This window comes from Varanus komodoensis, unplaced genomic scaffold (assembly GCF_004798865.1).
Source record: "Varanus komodoensis strain SLA01 unplaced genomic scaffold, ASM479886v1 scaffold18_1, whole genome shotgun sequence".
NCBI lineage: Eukaryota > Metazoa > Chordata > Lepidosauria > Squamata > Varanidae > Varanus > Varanus komodoensis.
In genome coordinates this window covers 2,715,021-2,731,345 of record NW_025335548.1, presented here as the reverse complement: position 1 = coordinate 2,731,345, position 16,325 = coordinate 2,715,021, and the positions used below count along the sequence as shown (strand labels likewise).

At 39.6% G+C, this 16,325-nt stretch overlaps 1 protein-coding gene across 5 annotated transcripts in view; it reads left to right on the top strand.

Moving 5' to 3' along the window:
* Nucleotides 1–16,325, top strand: part of SESTD1 (SEC14 and spectrin domain containing 1) — an 85,057-nt gene that overhangs the window by 50,362 nt on the left and 18,370 nt on the right. For all 5 annotated transcript variants that reach the window (XM_044427033.1, XM_044427035.1, XM_044427032.1 and 2 more), the window contains 4 exons: nucleotides 6,022–6,135; nucleotides 7,395–7,492; nucleotides 9,658–9,713; nucleotides 11,732–11,943. In XM_044427033.1, coding sequence (XP_044282968.1) covers nucleotides 6,022–6,135; nucleotides 7,395–7,492; nucleotides 9,658–9,713; nucleotides 11,732–11,943 — 480 coding nt within the window. The remainder of the gene's footprint in view (nucleotides 1–6,021; nucleotides 6,136–7,394; nucleotides 7,493–9,657; nucleotides 9,714–11,731; nucleotides 11,944–16,325) is intronic.

The window sequence follows — 16,325 nt, the reverse complement described above, 5'->3', positions numbered from 1 at the left end:
TTAATATTGTATTTGAATTTGTATTTGGTATGAGCATAGTATTGCATTTATATTGATTTTGTATTTTGCTAATGTAAATTTTTAATCAAGTATTCTTGAAAAGAAACAACAGCCGATTTCACAGCAACCTTATTTGAATTACATATTGCGCTCTCAAAATGTCAGTTGTATTCAATTACATTTAATTTCAATGTTTTATTCTTTTATTAGCATTTTTACTGTTCAGTTTCTGGTTATTTTACAGATTTTTGGTACTATATTTAAAAGCTAATACACAAAATACTATATTATGTACATGATGCTTTTTATTTCTGCCTCAGTGGTCCCCAATTTTTTTCCCTATTTTTGCTGGTCCTCAACTGTGAAAAGGTTGAAAACCTCTACTTTAGATGAGTTACTGTTTTATCTGGAGAAAAGCTGAGCATTGAGTAACACTGGAGAATTGAATTGTGTTGTTCTTGAAGTTATGTCTAAGATTGCCTCCAGATTCTTTTGCTATGTGCCTTAGATTTTCTTTTTTTAAAAAAACCCTGCATCTGACTTTAGATATAAAGCTGTTAAATTAGCTCCTTGAAAATCAAGTGCTGCAAAAGCAAGAGGTCTGACCTATTTCCAGTCTTGCAAATATAATGGAATGAGTTTTTAAAAATTGAAGTTTGGAAGCAGGAGACATGAAGATCTTAAAATATAGGAAAAAATGCTGTAACAACCTGATACATTAATCTGAACTGTTCCTGTGTTCAGAGAGGAAGAAGCATGATATACTGTATGACTTTATGGATTGGTTTGCAAGTTCAGCAGCTTCAGTTCATATCCCAGAACCCTACAGCAGCTCATAGGATTTGGTGACTTGTTACCCACAGCAACAAGCCAGCTTGTCTGAGTTGACATGTCATAATAATCTACAGTAACCGCCCAGCTCATCTTGAATATCCACATGGTTGGTTTCATACATCAATTAATCATGGCTTATTTAAACCAGAATGAGTACCAGCAATTGTGCAAAGTATGTCATTGTTTTATTAAAGAACATTTTTCTTGGATATTCCACACAGTAATTACCTACTTGAGTTGCTGGAAAGTTGTTTGTTGAATTTTTACAGTCAAATTTAATTTGCACTAGAAAATCTCCATCAACATGAAAAGAAATGGCTACCCTTTCCTATATATTATTAGTGTTAAAACATAATGGGGTTTTTTTGCTAATGAAAAATAGCTTTTTGCTCATGCGAAACAGGGCATCTGATTTTCACTGATTCTTTCCTAGCATTTCAGCCCTTCCCTGCAGCTGTTGCTGGGGTCTGAGGGATCCTCTGGAACAGTGGGGGTTGTGGTGCAGAATGGTTCAGTGGACAGGAACGATTGACAAATCTCTAGTACCCTGCACTGCATGAACAGAAGCACTTCATTCTGTTGCAAAACTTCCCATTGAATATAGCCCATACTGTTTAGGCTGATATAGACCACATACATAGTTGGCAAATGATATGGAACGCTTAGTATCTGAGAGCTTAATTGTAACATACATCCTTTTATGAATCTTGGACAGAAACTAATCTAGCAATATTGTTAATAATAACTTGGCAGGCTTTGGCTAGAAAGGGCCAAGAAATCTTTTTCTTCAGCTGTTTCAGAATGCCTAGTGCAGCACTTAAGGAAAAATTAGAAGGCAGTGTAATAAAATTGTAAATCAGTAGGGTCCTCTATGAATTGGATGCTCCAACTGCATAGAGGAAATTCTACTACTTCATTGCAGAATTGGAAAAATGATTTTTAAGTTACCTGTGAATTATACTGATGACTAGAAAGTACATACACTAAAAAAAAAAGTCAAGGATTAATTTGAGAAAAAACCTTTATGGTCTTGGTTGGACTTTTGCAATGGTCCTACTGTGAAAAAAGTAAACAGTACCCCTCATTTCTGTGTTGGTGGATAATCTGTGACTCTTAAAGCATGTTGGAAGGGCCTGGTTTGCAGCTTCTTTCCACAGTGTTCTTAATCCAGGTTCTGGAAGGGTGACATTGTTGAGGGAAAGAGTTACAGTAATAGCACCATCGTTGTGGTTCAGGATTTCTCATGTTATCAGAATAGTGTAGGAAGGACAAGTATTTCCACAACTTCCAGTATCCCTGGGAGAAAAAGAGAAACCCAGGATTAATGTAACAAATATCAGTGTCGGTGGTATTTCCACTAAGTGCTTCACTATGAAGTAGTGCCTACATTTTATTAGATGCTGGTGCCAACAGCTGGGTTACAACTTTTAATTTAAATAGAAGTCTAGAATTAAGCATTGTTTGGTAATCAATTAGTTATTGAAAACAATGCATGCTAATATTCTCAGATACTTACAGCTATATAGTTAATATCTCACTAGTATTTTTCCTATATGTTGTTTGGCATTTACAGTAACATGTACAAAGAATTGTGGAAGTAGGATAGGATTTTTCACTGTATGAAAACTCGTAGTGCTCTAATATTTTATATGAGAAGATCTACTGCAGTGTAGCTTGAAAACCCTTCGTTTGACTGAGGTACCAAATTCTGGTAGGAAAAAAAAAAGAAAGTGAAAGCTTCTGATCTCTTGTGTGGCCATTTTGGAGCAGGAAAGGGGAGAGCTTGGTTTAGAATGATGTTTGGACTAGACCAGAATGCTGGGTGACACTTTGACAAGGAAAAGGAGAATTGTTATTCTGGTTTGCATGTAGTGAGTTGTTATACACGAGTGGAGAGAGTGAGTGTGCTATCTTCAGCAGACCAGGGTCAGTTCAGCAACCCATGATGAGTTCCTGCTGCAGTGTTTAGGAGCTAAATAAACCAGTGGTTAATTATAGTGGATTGTTGTTTGGCTAATAGCTGGGTTGATTGGTCCCTAGAAACCCCATGGTCTGCATTCAGATATCATGTACAGCTGAAGCCAACTATGGGCTGCTGAGTGAAAGCAAAAGGTGGCATAACTGCTTTCTCCAGTTCTCTCTTGGCCCAATGGTTTTTAAGCTGATGAGTTATCATGTTGTGTGAACAATATTATGTGTTGTGGCAGAACTCAATTTTTTAGTTTAAAATCTTGATCCTTAGTAAATATTTGCAGACAACTGCAGAAATAGCCAGTGCTACCTCTCTCTTTTCCCCTTTGATTGCTTTATGTCGATCACCATCTAGCCACTTAAGTGCTTTTAAATGTAATGGATATGAGTGGAAGAGGTAAGCACCTGCTTAAATGTCTCCTATTGATTTCCATAGTACTTAAAGTGCTTAGATTTGGCTGGATTTGGTCCAGTCTTCAGCAGGGTCCTTGTCTTATGCGATAATGGTGTAGTCATTAACAAAATTACCATGCACAATAATTTCATGAAGTTCACACTTCTTTCAAGGATGAAGAGCTTTGCTACTTAAGCTGAATTTCAATAACATTAGCAAAATTGCAGCTGCCTGATATGGTATGGAGGAAGTGATTAGAGCTGGGATCAGCCCTATGTCATCATTCTGCCAACTCTAAATAAGACCATAGGGGTGGCCAGCAGAAGCCAAAGGGAAATAAGAGACCTCAGGCATAAATTATTGGTGTTATTTCATTGCTGCTACCATCTGCCCAGTTCTGTCTTTATTTTCTAAGGAAGCTTAATCTTTTCACTATGAATTGGTATTGTAATCTAGTATGTTGCTAAATAAACTGTTTGTGGGTTTTTAAAAGTATTAAGCCTTGATTTGGAAATTAATGGGATACTGTATCTTTCACCCTACTGATAGTAAAGTATATTTACAACTAGTGAAATTCTGTATTCATAAAATTAGAAAAAATACTTTTACAAATGAGAGAAGTGAATTTAATTATGGTGGCTAATGTGACTACTGAAGGAAATGTGTTTTGAAATATGGATGCAAAGAAGATGATTAAACTGAACTAACCTTTAATGCCTGGGGCAACATGCTTGAGTAATGTGAAAATTATTAAAAACAACATTATGTCCAAGAAGAATTTATCATGAAGATATTAAAAAATATCTACATGAATTAGGAAAAAGCATCTCCTTGCCTATGGTATGGAGACAGAGAAGATTAGGACACTTTGAATATTCAAATCCATATTTAAATTTAGATCACTCCTGATACATTTGGGTGAGGCAAGTACTGTGTATATTGACATATAATGTGACTCTTGAAACCAAAAATAGCCAATATAGGGGTCATGTTATATGCCAGATAAAAATTTTTCATCATATTTTATTCATCATGAAAATGGTCAGGATAGATAATAATGACAATTGTATTTACAGGCTCATTGTTATTAATGATCATTTAAAAACTTCTTGTTGATATGTACCATTACCAGAGTGACCATCTATACTAGATAATTTGCTTAGTCTTCCAGATTGAGGAGGTCTTTGATTACATTTTCTCTGGACACAGATCACACAGATATAGGCCAAGGTGTATAGAAGCCAAACGTGAGTGCAACTGAAATTGGAAGGGTAACGTGGCTATTAGCTAGAATAATGTGACATTATGAGATGATTCTAGAAACTTCTGACTCACAAATATCTGTGGAAACCAGTTGACATTGCTTGGATATGCAGGACTTGCTGCTCAAGCGTTAGGGTTCATCTTATGCACTCAACATATGACCAACTCCAGAAAAACAGTCCAAAATATTGAACTTGTCTGACACATGTGTTGCCTTATAAGCCAATATATACAGTAATTTTACAAAAATTGTTTCCTTTCATCTTTAATCTGTGTTAATCCTTTAATCTGTGTGGATTAGTACATGGTTGGCCCAGGTCACTATTAGAAGGCTGAGTTGTGAGATTGTATTTCACCCCTTGTGTCATCTCCATCATCAACTGGTTTGTATGCATGTTTAAACATGAAGTCATATTCAAAAACAGTGTGACATGATAGACTAGGGTTAGGTATGAGGGCAAAGGCAAAAGTTTATAAAAGAAAACTTAAGCTTCACTGGGTATAGAAGTCCTCTATGTTTATGAATTTCCTTACACTTGAGTTCTAATTTGGTTGGTAATATTTAAGAGTGTTTTTATTGCACAGGTTCAAGCACTTAACTACTTTTACGGTCCTCAATTTTTTTTCCCCAGGGGGTGAGTGTTAAATGGAAAAGGAGGGCTTTTAAAAGGAAGGCTACCCTTCTCCTGCAATCCAGGCAGCATATTCAACTGTACTTTAAACAGGAACACCCTTTGTTAAAGTATTGGCTGTTAAGTGTTGCTTTCAAATAATTTCCATATATTATTTGAAAAGGTTACTTGCTGCTTAGGATATATTGCGAACACTAAGATGGTATAACTGGAGAGTGCAATACATCTATCAGTTGTGCTAGTAGTATCTATCATCTTTATTCAAGATAATATATGTAAATCAGTTACACCCTCAGAGTTAAGCTACTTTATCCCAAAAGGCACCCTACGCTGAACAGCCATTCACTTCATTTAGTGTGTACTGTGGTCAAAAGTGGTGGATGAATCACTATATTGAGAAATAAATTGTATATTTGTTACTCATCAGGGCACTGTTTTATGAAACATTATTGTATCAGTTCAGAAAAGACTTTTAAATATAAAGTTGTAAATGTCTGTTACATTTTAATCATACACTTAAAATATTTGTTTTTGGTTAGAAGTTTACAGGCAGTATCCTGCTCATTCACAGATAATGAATGTATCACTAGTTCTTCTGTATAGGTAGCCCCAACTCCTGTGTAGCAGTACATTACTTGCTTCCAGGGAAATGCCCCAAAACAAACTGCTTGTGTCTGTAATGGGACACATTGGTGGAGCTCCCTTAAATGAGATCTGCCAGCCTTCCTCCTTCTAGAAACAAGCGTTTTCATTTGTTTTGGATTGCCCCTGGAAGCACGGATTCACAAGTGGTTGGTACTGCTTATGCAGCAGCCAAAGGACAGGATGCTGGTGGCTCACCACTGTTGGTCATGCCCATTGATACCGTGTTCCATTTTGTTACATGATGTTGTACATTGCTAATCCCGCCTTAATATATTCATACAGGTAATTTTAGTATCTGCCAACAAGCTTACTAGATATATAGAACCATGTCAGCTGACAGAAGATTTTGGAGGGAGCCTTGCCTACGATCATATGGATTGGCTGAACAAAAGGCTGGTTAGTTTCTTGGCATTTTTTTTTCTTATTCATTCAGTAGGTTTTTCATGTGAGGTGGTGGGGACAGATATTAATGGATGTATTAGTTGCATGCAGTAGCAATGTTTCATATTGCTTAAAGGTAAAGAATACATTATTAGATTGATTTCAGTGATTAGGACTCAGGCCAGGATTTGAAGGTGACATACTTGGTACCTTGTTTTCTTTGTACTGAAGATACGTGACAGTCTGTACAGCCTTGGTATGTGGAAAAAATGGTTTTGGCAGGTTTGAGGTCACGAGATGGTTGCACTGACATTCTTGGCTGCATATTTCCTCGTCAAAAAGCAAATAGAGAAGTTGCCAGAGACTTTCAAAAGAAAAACCTTGATTTTGACAGCTGTCAAAAAGTGCTTGTGTAAAGGGAGCAGCCTCATAATCTTTCCTGAGTAGCTGGAAAGTAAACCCAAGATTTTTAATGCCCCTCTTCCTGTTGTTTGCTTGAATACAGGTGTTTGCACCTGGAGGTAAATCTGCTTTTAAATCATTAATCATATTAAGTCTTTAATAGTTTGTTGAGAGATCCCTGGTGGTACTGGCATAATGTCAAGTTATCAGTCACTATGATGAATTACAACATCGCATTGTGTTGCCCCAAAGCGGTGCATGTGTTCCCAACACTAATCTCTAGATATGCAGAGGATGTGACTGATGCTGTATTCAGGCTGTTTGACATGGTCCTTGTAGGATGACCATAATTCGAATATCAAGCTTCACATCAATGAGAAACATTTACAGAAGGCATGAAAGCTAAAACAGTAATAGGCATTTCAAGCCTTACTGAGATTTATTGAGTTAACATTTTGGTTTAAGAGCAAGAATGATTTCTAACAATCAAGGTTTACAATCCAGTGCACTCCTGTAATGAACAAAAGCAGGTAATGTGAGCGTCCTAGTAATGCTGCACAAGTGTTCAAATGAGTGAGTGTTCAGCCCTGGTTATCCTTTAGCATGTAGTTCACTGAACAGGAAAGGATTAAATGGATAGAAATGATAGGCATTTCCTATACTGTGCAAGCTAAAAAGAACAGTGTTACTTAAGTTTGCTGTTCATATCTGCCCTTACATTCTGCCTTTGATTAGTTCTTTGAGACTAGAGATGTCCTGTACAGTTGGTGGAAGGCTCGAGTAGAACAGTGTGCTGTTAAACTTCAGTTTTCAAGCTGAAGTTGATGGTAGAAATCAGTTTCAGTAATGCTGACTGTAAATACTTTGTCTAGGCATTTGAAAAGTTTACAAAAGAATCTACATCCCTACTGGATGAGCTTGCCTTAATCAACAGTGGAAGTGATAAAGGGAACCAACAGGAAAAAGAGAGGTAATTCTTATGAGGATTTTCATTGCTTAATTATCAGTAACCAAAGTGTGTTGTCTAGTGACATGATATTTCAGAAGATGACTTCTGAAAGTTGCCTTTCAAGACCAATGCTATAAGAAAATTCTAGATGTGAAAATGCATGGTGGTTGCAGGCTAGGATGTTGAGCTGTTTCTGTGTATGCACACATGTATGCAGGTATACACATAAACATGCACACACATGCACGTACACACAGAAATCCTAAGCCAATATCTTTCCTGTCACTTGTTTGTGTGCAGTGGCAATTTTGCAATGTTGGTAGATACTCTTTATCTTTGGCTGAAAAGTAGCCAAGTCTGCATGGTTTACAGATGCCTGTCTTCAGATGCAATCCTATACATGTATGGACAGAAAATTCCTGCAACTCCCCTCTTCTCCTAGCCATGTAGGATTTTTTTCTGTGTAAACAAACATAGATTTGTAGTGCCTTCCTAGGTCTGCACAACTAGAGAAGAGAGTCAGTACAGCTGTTGGCTTCTGCATATTTGTCTAGTTCACATGATCACAGCTGAGCAAATAAACCACAGTAGCTGATTTTCCTTGCAGCACATGCTAGCTGCATACTAGGCAGAGTAGCATAATTACTCCTGCCAGTGTAGCTTGTGTTGTGTGAACCCAGCCAGAATAGTTTGTTGTCATGGTTAACGAAATATCCCAGAGCACTACAATAGAGTATGGTTTCTGGGTGGCTTGTCAATAAAAGTAACAAGTCATTATGGCCAGGTCCAAATGACAGTGCAAGCCCTCTTATCCTAATTAATAATTATTATCAATTTTCATTGATTATGAACACAAGAAAAGCCATGCTGGATCAAACCAATGGTCCATTTAGCCCAGCACTGAGTTCACATGGTGGCAAACAAGCCGCCCATAGAATTCCTCCTCAGTAGCTGGTATACACAGGGAAACTACCTGTTAACAGAGGTAGCACATAGTCACCAAGGCTAGTAGCTACTGATAGATACCTTCTTCATGAATTCATCCAATCTCCTTTTAAAACCATCCAAATTGGTGGTCATCACTACTAGATACAATGCAGTAAATCACACTCAAGAGTTGCGTCAGGGTTGTCATTGAGCTCATGGTTTGGTGTTGAGTTGTGAACTGCCCTTATTCATGATAGTTTGTAGTATTGGCTTGGATAAGACAGCATGACAACCCATCTTTTAGCAACAACCCACACTCAGCACATCAGCTGAGTTTACACATTATAAGAAGCCATGGTGGTTTCTTACCCATGTTGGTCGGTCATGTTGTCTGGAGCCAGTCATGGCATTTCTGCATGGTATTGTTACTTTCCCAAAACCATAGAGAGACTCAGTGGTCTGTTTTAAGGTTTCCCCGCTTCCCCATGGCTTCTCTGGTTGTTCAAACCTGGGATCTTCATTTTACCTTTGTTGCTTTGGAAACACCTGGAAAAAAGACTGGAAAGTTTTGGCAAAAATCCACAGGCTGTGGAAACCATGCAGGGTGGCTTGCTGTGATGTGTGAACCCAGCCCTCCTGGGCCCTTGAGTGTTACCTGAATGTACTCACTGTGTCCCTTAGTTTGGAAATATACTTCTCCCAGTAGCTTTCCCTAGAAATGTCTTGCTGTGGGGTTCTGTTTTCATTATCTTCCCAAGTCTCTTTAGAAGGCACCTGTATGTCTCTGGTTATGGGACTGCATATTCTATGTGGCAGTGGTATCCACTTTTTCAGTTTTGTGGAGAATACTGGAATCACATTTGTGCAAAATAATCAAGGAAAAGGAAGGAAAGGAACTTTAGCCCTTACATTTTGAATCTTGTGGTGTGTAGGAATACAAACTTCATCATATTTGGAGTCTTACGATGTTGCATAGGTCTTGATGTGTTTCCAGTCTAGGTAAATGAAACTACATTTTCATTTGCCAATGGGCTGCAGTAACAATTTATACAGATGTGATCTGTCAGGCCATATGATTAAGTGAGCATTATTCATGTTTTTTGAAGTTACTAAAACTTTCTTATTTATTTCTTATTTTATTTATAGAGGGAAAATGGTTTTTTTAAACTTATATAGAGTTTTTTAAGTCTATAAACTGCAGTTGTATAACTTCTTTTTTTTCTGCAAGTAATCAATAGTGATTTATCTTTCATTTCAAGGTCTATAGATTTAAATTTCCTTCCATCTGTTGATCCAGAGACTGTCCTCCAGACAGGTATGGTAAGCTGAAATGGGTCCACTGTGACATCATTATTCCTGCTCTTTTAATTTTATGAATTGTTCAGTATCTAATGTTAATGGATTATTGCTGAAGCTGTCAATCAAATGAGGTCCTCACAGTCAGTAAGTTATCTAGAACAAAATAATAGATCTATGAATATGCCTTCTCATCCACCACTCTTCTGTCTTCTTCCAATTCTGGAAACCACAACTATGGAGAAATAATACACAGCCTCTCTTTCTGCTGAAATTGCTGATCAACTTCTGAGAATGCCAAGAAGGCAATTAACAATATAAGCTCTTTTATAAATAATCAAGTATAATTGGATGCTTAGGCTTGGAGAAAAACCTACATCTTAAGTGAGATGACTTATGTCAAGAGAGTGAGAATGATTTTTTTTTGTTCATTCTCTGGACTTGTTAGAAGCTTGGGAACCATTCATCATGATATTCTTCTGGATAGTCTGTCTGAGTTGCATGCAAAGTATTGCAGTTATTTGACTCCTATTTGGATGGCCAGGTGAAGAATAGATTGTGCCATCTATGGATGAAGTGTGAGACCGAAATGAAAAAAGTAACATTTCACAGTTTCTATTTGAAAAGACATATGGAGAGGTGTCAGCTGAAGAGTAGGGAAAGGATTGGAAAACGTTTTGTCATGAGCTGGTCAAGGTGAGATAAGCCTAGAGCACTCCGAGGACCAGCAGTAAAAGGCTGCTGGAATGGCAAGGGAGCAAACGATTGTGGGGTGGGAATTTTCCCACCTGAGTTCCTGGAATACATGCTGGGGCGAGTCAGTTGGAAACATGTCTCAGAGAGGCTGGTCATCTGTCGATGTCATTGTGGCTTTTCAGGGAACGACCAGTCTATTATGTCTTATTCTCAGGGTGACTTTGCATGTGAACCTTCTCGTGCTCTCTTGAGTGCAAGATGGAGACCTTTTTATTTTCCAAGGCAGTTTAAGCATTGATTTTAGTGCTTATCTTTGCACTGTTTTATCACTACAATGCCTTTAGTTTTGGTTTATTATATGGTGCTGATGGACGTACCTTGCTTTTATTTTACCTGTTTTATTGTCGTTGTTTTTATTACCTTCTACTTTATGACTGGGGTTGTACCATTTTAGGTGAGGAAGCATGGTAGGTTGCCATATCATCCTAACCCAGGTCACTCCCTGCTGGTTGGCTTGTTTTAAGGCAAAAATTCATCCTGACAACCCATGGATTGTTGTAGGGGTTGTTGAACTCTCAATACTTGTGTTGTCTGACCCCAAAAGGTGGATCCCACCATTGGCTGAGGGAAGTGAGCGCTTGGCAAGAGCAGCAAATTCCCCTACATTTTAGTTCATAGAACTAAAACTAGTCCAGAGAACTTCAGTTTCTTAGGTTTTAAAAAAGCAATATGAATGAATGAATGTTTCTTAGGGAAAGGGACAATAATATATGAACCTTCCCAATTAGTGTCTGCTATGAGAATGTTTAGTGAATGTTTAGTGATATTGGGAATGGTATTCTTCAACAATGTATGTTTTGGGGATATCTCTTTTCCAGTCAGGTATAATCCTCCTTTAAAGTCCAATTGATTAGCTCTTCGCTATTGAAATACTTGGGTCTTGTATATGTTATTTATATTCTATTCTTTTGCATTAATGTGTAAGCAAACCAGTTTAGTTCTATTTTAGAAACAGTAAACAATAAAACAATTGAAATTAGGAGTGCTGTCTGAAATGCCATTGTGTGAATAACACGTACCTGTTGGATAGTGTGTGACGTCACCGCTAAGGCGTGTCTGAGCTGATTAACCCCATAACAATCTACACCATGCTTTGATTAACCCCAGAGGGACTGAGGGGGAACTAAGACTGACTCATCTTAAAGCAAGACTCTGGACAAGCCCTGTGTCAGCCAGGAGCAAGTCCTCAGACTTTGCCTTGAGACTTTAGCTCATTTTTACTTGGCTGTGTTGCACTTCTGTCATTTGGATATTTAATTGTAACATTTTTAATCACTAAAGGTCATGAGCTGTTGTCTGAATTACAACAACGCCGCTTCAATGGCTCTGACGGAGGGGTCTCATGGTCTCCCATGGATGATGAGCTGCTTGCTCAGCCCCAGGTTATGAAGTTGCTGGATTCACTCAGAGAGCAGTACACGCGGTATCAGGAAGTATGCAGGCAGCGGAGCAAGCGCACACAGCTAGAGGAGATTCAGCAGAAGGTCATGCAGGTAAGAGCCAGACTCTGCTGGGATTAGGTTATTGATACTGTTAACAGGACCTCTTATTCTGGTCTAGGAGATTTTCATACTTTTCTGAGTCCTTTTTCTTACGTTGCTAAATGCTACATTGGCAGAGTTCCCTAACCAAGGCATTTCCTGATGCACCAAACTCATACATGAGCATTTTGATTGCTAAGTCCTTCCATTCCATCAAAAATCTGGCAGTCCAAAAACATCTGTGAAAATCTCATACTACTATGTATTGTCAGTGTTCTGACAGAAGAAAACTATTGAGCCATCTAAACGTGTGTGTGTGTGTGTACTGCCCATCATATTATTTATATACTGAGACAGTCTCTCTGTGAACCATATCATGAGATTGACACAACTTTGCCTTTCTTGGTCACTTGAACTTCCACATCTCACTATATTCTGTGATTGGACTAAGCAGGTCCTTCTCAGATAGGACATTGAAATGTAGCACCCTTTTTCTTTATCATGGATGGACAAATTTGTAAGTTGACCTGTGGAGATTGCTCATCTAGCTTTCTCCAGGAACCCCACCTACTGCCTTACCCTCTTTGAGGTCTGGACGCTATGGGGTGCTTAGAGAAAAGGCAGAGAAGAAACCACTGTTAATTTCCAATCACAGACTTAATATAAGAAGGGACAGATGTAGACTGATACATCTTTGTAGATCTTTGGCCTTCCCCATCTTTAGTTCCTGCACATACCAGGCAAACCTCTTCTGTGTTATGCTGTTCATTAACAGTGTGTGACAGAAGCATCTGGATGGCTCAGCTTTGCTGACCCAATTGGAGAAATCCCACATACTGTAAAAGCCAGTTCCTAGTTCATCCACCAGGTTGTCTGCTGGCCTGGGACAAAATTATATTACAGGCATTGCACTGTGAACTTGGCAACATTTGGCCTGCAGACAGCTGGGTGGTGGATCACCTACCTTTACCCCATTTGAGTTGTCTACCCTGCTCTATATGATTTGGGAGCCAGTTTAGGTATGTTTTAGACTTTCTCAATTACCAGGATAGCACAGAGCAGCCACAATTGCATCCAAATACTTTAGTAATCAAAGCAGGTAAAAATATTAAGCAGTTTTTGCTAGATCTATAAATCTCTAAATATAAACTACCAGTAAAACCTTGAATAATAACTATCCCAGGCTAGAAAGGAAAGATTGTTACTAGATCATTTGTTTTGAAAAGCTGTTTAAGAACAATAGAACATAAGTAAGAGCTTACTTGGGTGACTGGTATCTATTCAGTTTTGTATATCCAGTGACTAGAATCCTCCTGGCTAGAATGCTTCTAGTGCGAATGAATTTTTAAAAAACAACCTTGTAATGAATTATTTGCTAAAAGGTTATGAATGGTTGGGTTGATACTTAGGAGATCTGTATGTAATTGTGCTTATGACACTTTTGTAGACATTGTCTCAAAAATGATAGGGGAAATGGGATCAATTTATCCCCTCCCCCCCCAACTTACTACTTGAAATTAGAAGTATATATATTTAAAGTTGCTGTGCTTAGAAGAATGACTGTAGGAACTTTTTAATTTCAAGTACTGATATTTTAAACAGAAATTGTGGATGAGGAAGCAAGGAGTCTTACTTTAAATAGTCTAGGTGTACTTAAATGTAACAGCAACAATCTTTGCTTCTCCCTTTAAATCTGCAGAGCACACAGCTCAAAACTTGCTCCATAGAATTAAACAAAATTGTTGGGGAAAATTCTTTTGAAAATGGGGAGGAATGAATAATGTATGGGTCAACAGAAGCGAAATATTGGAGTTTTTCTATAATAACTTGAGTATTAAAATGCTCTGAGCAAAGATGGGCTGATTGGAATGAAGTTTATAACCTTGTTTTGGCAAACTGCCACCATTAATGCATTTAAATAGACTTGTTTACTGGGGCATCAACCTCAATTTGCATCATTCTGATTAGAAATTGTCATCTATTTTCTCTGTCTTTGTTACTGAAGCCACATAGTAAGTGAATTGAACTTTGGCAGGCAGTAAAATTGAACATTTATCTTTCTTAAAATTTAGTTATCAGTTTAGAAGTTACCTGTTGTGGATGTCTAAATAGTATTGGGGAACAGCCCAGTTTAAATTTTTAAGAAGTCTAAAACTATCTTGTAAGTACAAGTGTTCAAAGAAGCAGAGTTACATACCTGTATCAAGAATGTATATTTTTTTGGTGATGAAAAGAGGAATGAGAATAAAGAGTAATGAAAGCAGACTGTTACTAAGAGATTATTTGTAGTAGTTCTTCGTCGTGGCCTCTGTGCATCACACATATGGGTACTGCGCCTGCTCAGTGCCTTTGGCCAGAAGATTGATAGCTAACGGTTTTTGGCGGGAAGCTCCGCTCCCCCTCCTTTGCGACCGCCATTCCCTGTGCCTCGTGCCGCTTTCGACTTTCGCTTTGGCTATTCTTGGTTCTCTCCTTATATATTGCCCTTATACTACTTTCTCCTTACTTCGTTTCCCGCTTCTGTGTAGTTTTTTCTCTTGTTATTTCTTCTTCGATCTATCAAAAAAAAACCCCCAAAAATATATATACTTACCCTCTGCACTATCTCTCTTTTTCTTCTTTTCTTCTGCGATGGCGCAGCGAGCGGCTTTCCGCAAATGTGCGGACTGCGGGTCAAAAATGGCACCTACTGACCCGCACGACCTATGCCTCCTCTGCCTTGGAGAGGGGCATAGGACGGATAAGTGCGTTCATTGCCTAGCCTTCTCAAAGCAGGCTAGGAAGAACCACGAGAACTGGCTTCGGAGGCTCCTTTGGGATAGGGCTCTGATGCAATCAGACCCGCTCGTCTCTATCCCAAAACCTGGCTCCGCTTCTGTGGCTCCACCCTCACGCCCTTCGGATGAAGGTGCGTCCGCTTCGCTGGCCCTCTCTGCCTCACCAAAAAAGAGGCATGAGAAGCGGAAGCATGCTGAAGAGAAGCCGGCAGGCCTTAAGAAGGCCAGAAAGGAGAAGGCCTCTAAGCCTCCAAAGAAGGCTAAGTCCACGGACTGTTCCCGACATTGGGACTCGGAGCCGACGGGACCCTCGGTACCGGTGGCGGTTACGATACTGACCCTGCCCGAACCAATCCTTCAGGAGGCCATGCGGGTTACCCCTCAGGGGTCTCCCCGACGTGCGGTCGACCTCCCACCTGCACCCCTTCCAACTCTACGGGGGTCTATCTCGGATGGGGAAATCCAGGACTCCCCTCCTAGAGCGAGGTCACCGACACCGATGCCCACGGTGACATTGGAGACAGAAGCTGGCCTGTCCCCACCAGGGAATTGGAGGAGCCGCTCGGTTGAGCAACGCCCGGAGAGTTGGCGTCGTCCCTGCTACCAACCTTGGGGAGACCCGCTCTCTGTGGGGTACTACCCTGCTCCCAGGGCGCGATCCTCACCTCTGCGTCGGTACCATCTGGTTCGAGACAGACCCCGTTGAATTCGAACCCAACGCTCTTGCACCCTGAGATTCAGCATATTATCAACTCTGCCCTAAAGCCGTCCACAAGGAAGTCATATACAGCTAAATGGAAACATTTTTCCACCTTTGCCGAGTCTCATTTGTTCTCCCCACTTGTCTCATCAATCGAACAAATTCTTCAGTTCCTTCTGGAGTTGCATCACTCTGGACTGAAACCATCTTCTATTAAAGTGTATACGGCCGCAATAGCCTACTACCGTGGCTTAGTCGACGGATCACCCCTATTTTCTCATCCTATCCTCAAGAGATTTTTGAAAGGACTGTATAATCTTAATCCATCGATTAGACTGGTTATGCCCACGTGGAGCCTTTCTGTAGTTCTACAGGCCCTTATGAAGGCCCCCTTTGAACCTTTGGTGACTATGGATCTCCAATTAGTTTCTTGGAAGACGGCGTTCCTTGTAGCTGTCACATCAGCCCGGAGGGCTAGTGAACTTTGTGCCCTCCGCGTCGACCCTCTTTATCTAAACTTCCACAGAGAAAAGGTCATTTTACATCTCGACCCATCTTTCTTGCCCAAAGTCTCTACACCTTTCCATACAGGACAAGACATTGTACTGCCTGCCTGTTTTCCATCGCTGTCAAATCCCTTGGAAAGATCCTTGCACTCCCTCGACGTTCGGCGTTGTTTAGCCTTTTATCGATCACGAACGAAGTCTATTCGGCGATCCAATAAACTGTTCATCAAATATTCGGCTAGAGATCAGGGTGACCCAGTCACTCCACAGAGGCTTTCTAAATGGATAGTCCACACTATTGTCTTGTGTTACCAGTTAGCTAAGCTCAAATTGCCTTCAGTTCCTCGAGGCCATTCTACTAGAGCTGTCACTACATCTTCTGCATTCGCATCCGGGGTTCCGATTGATGAT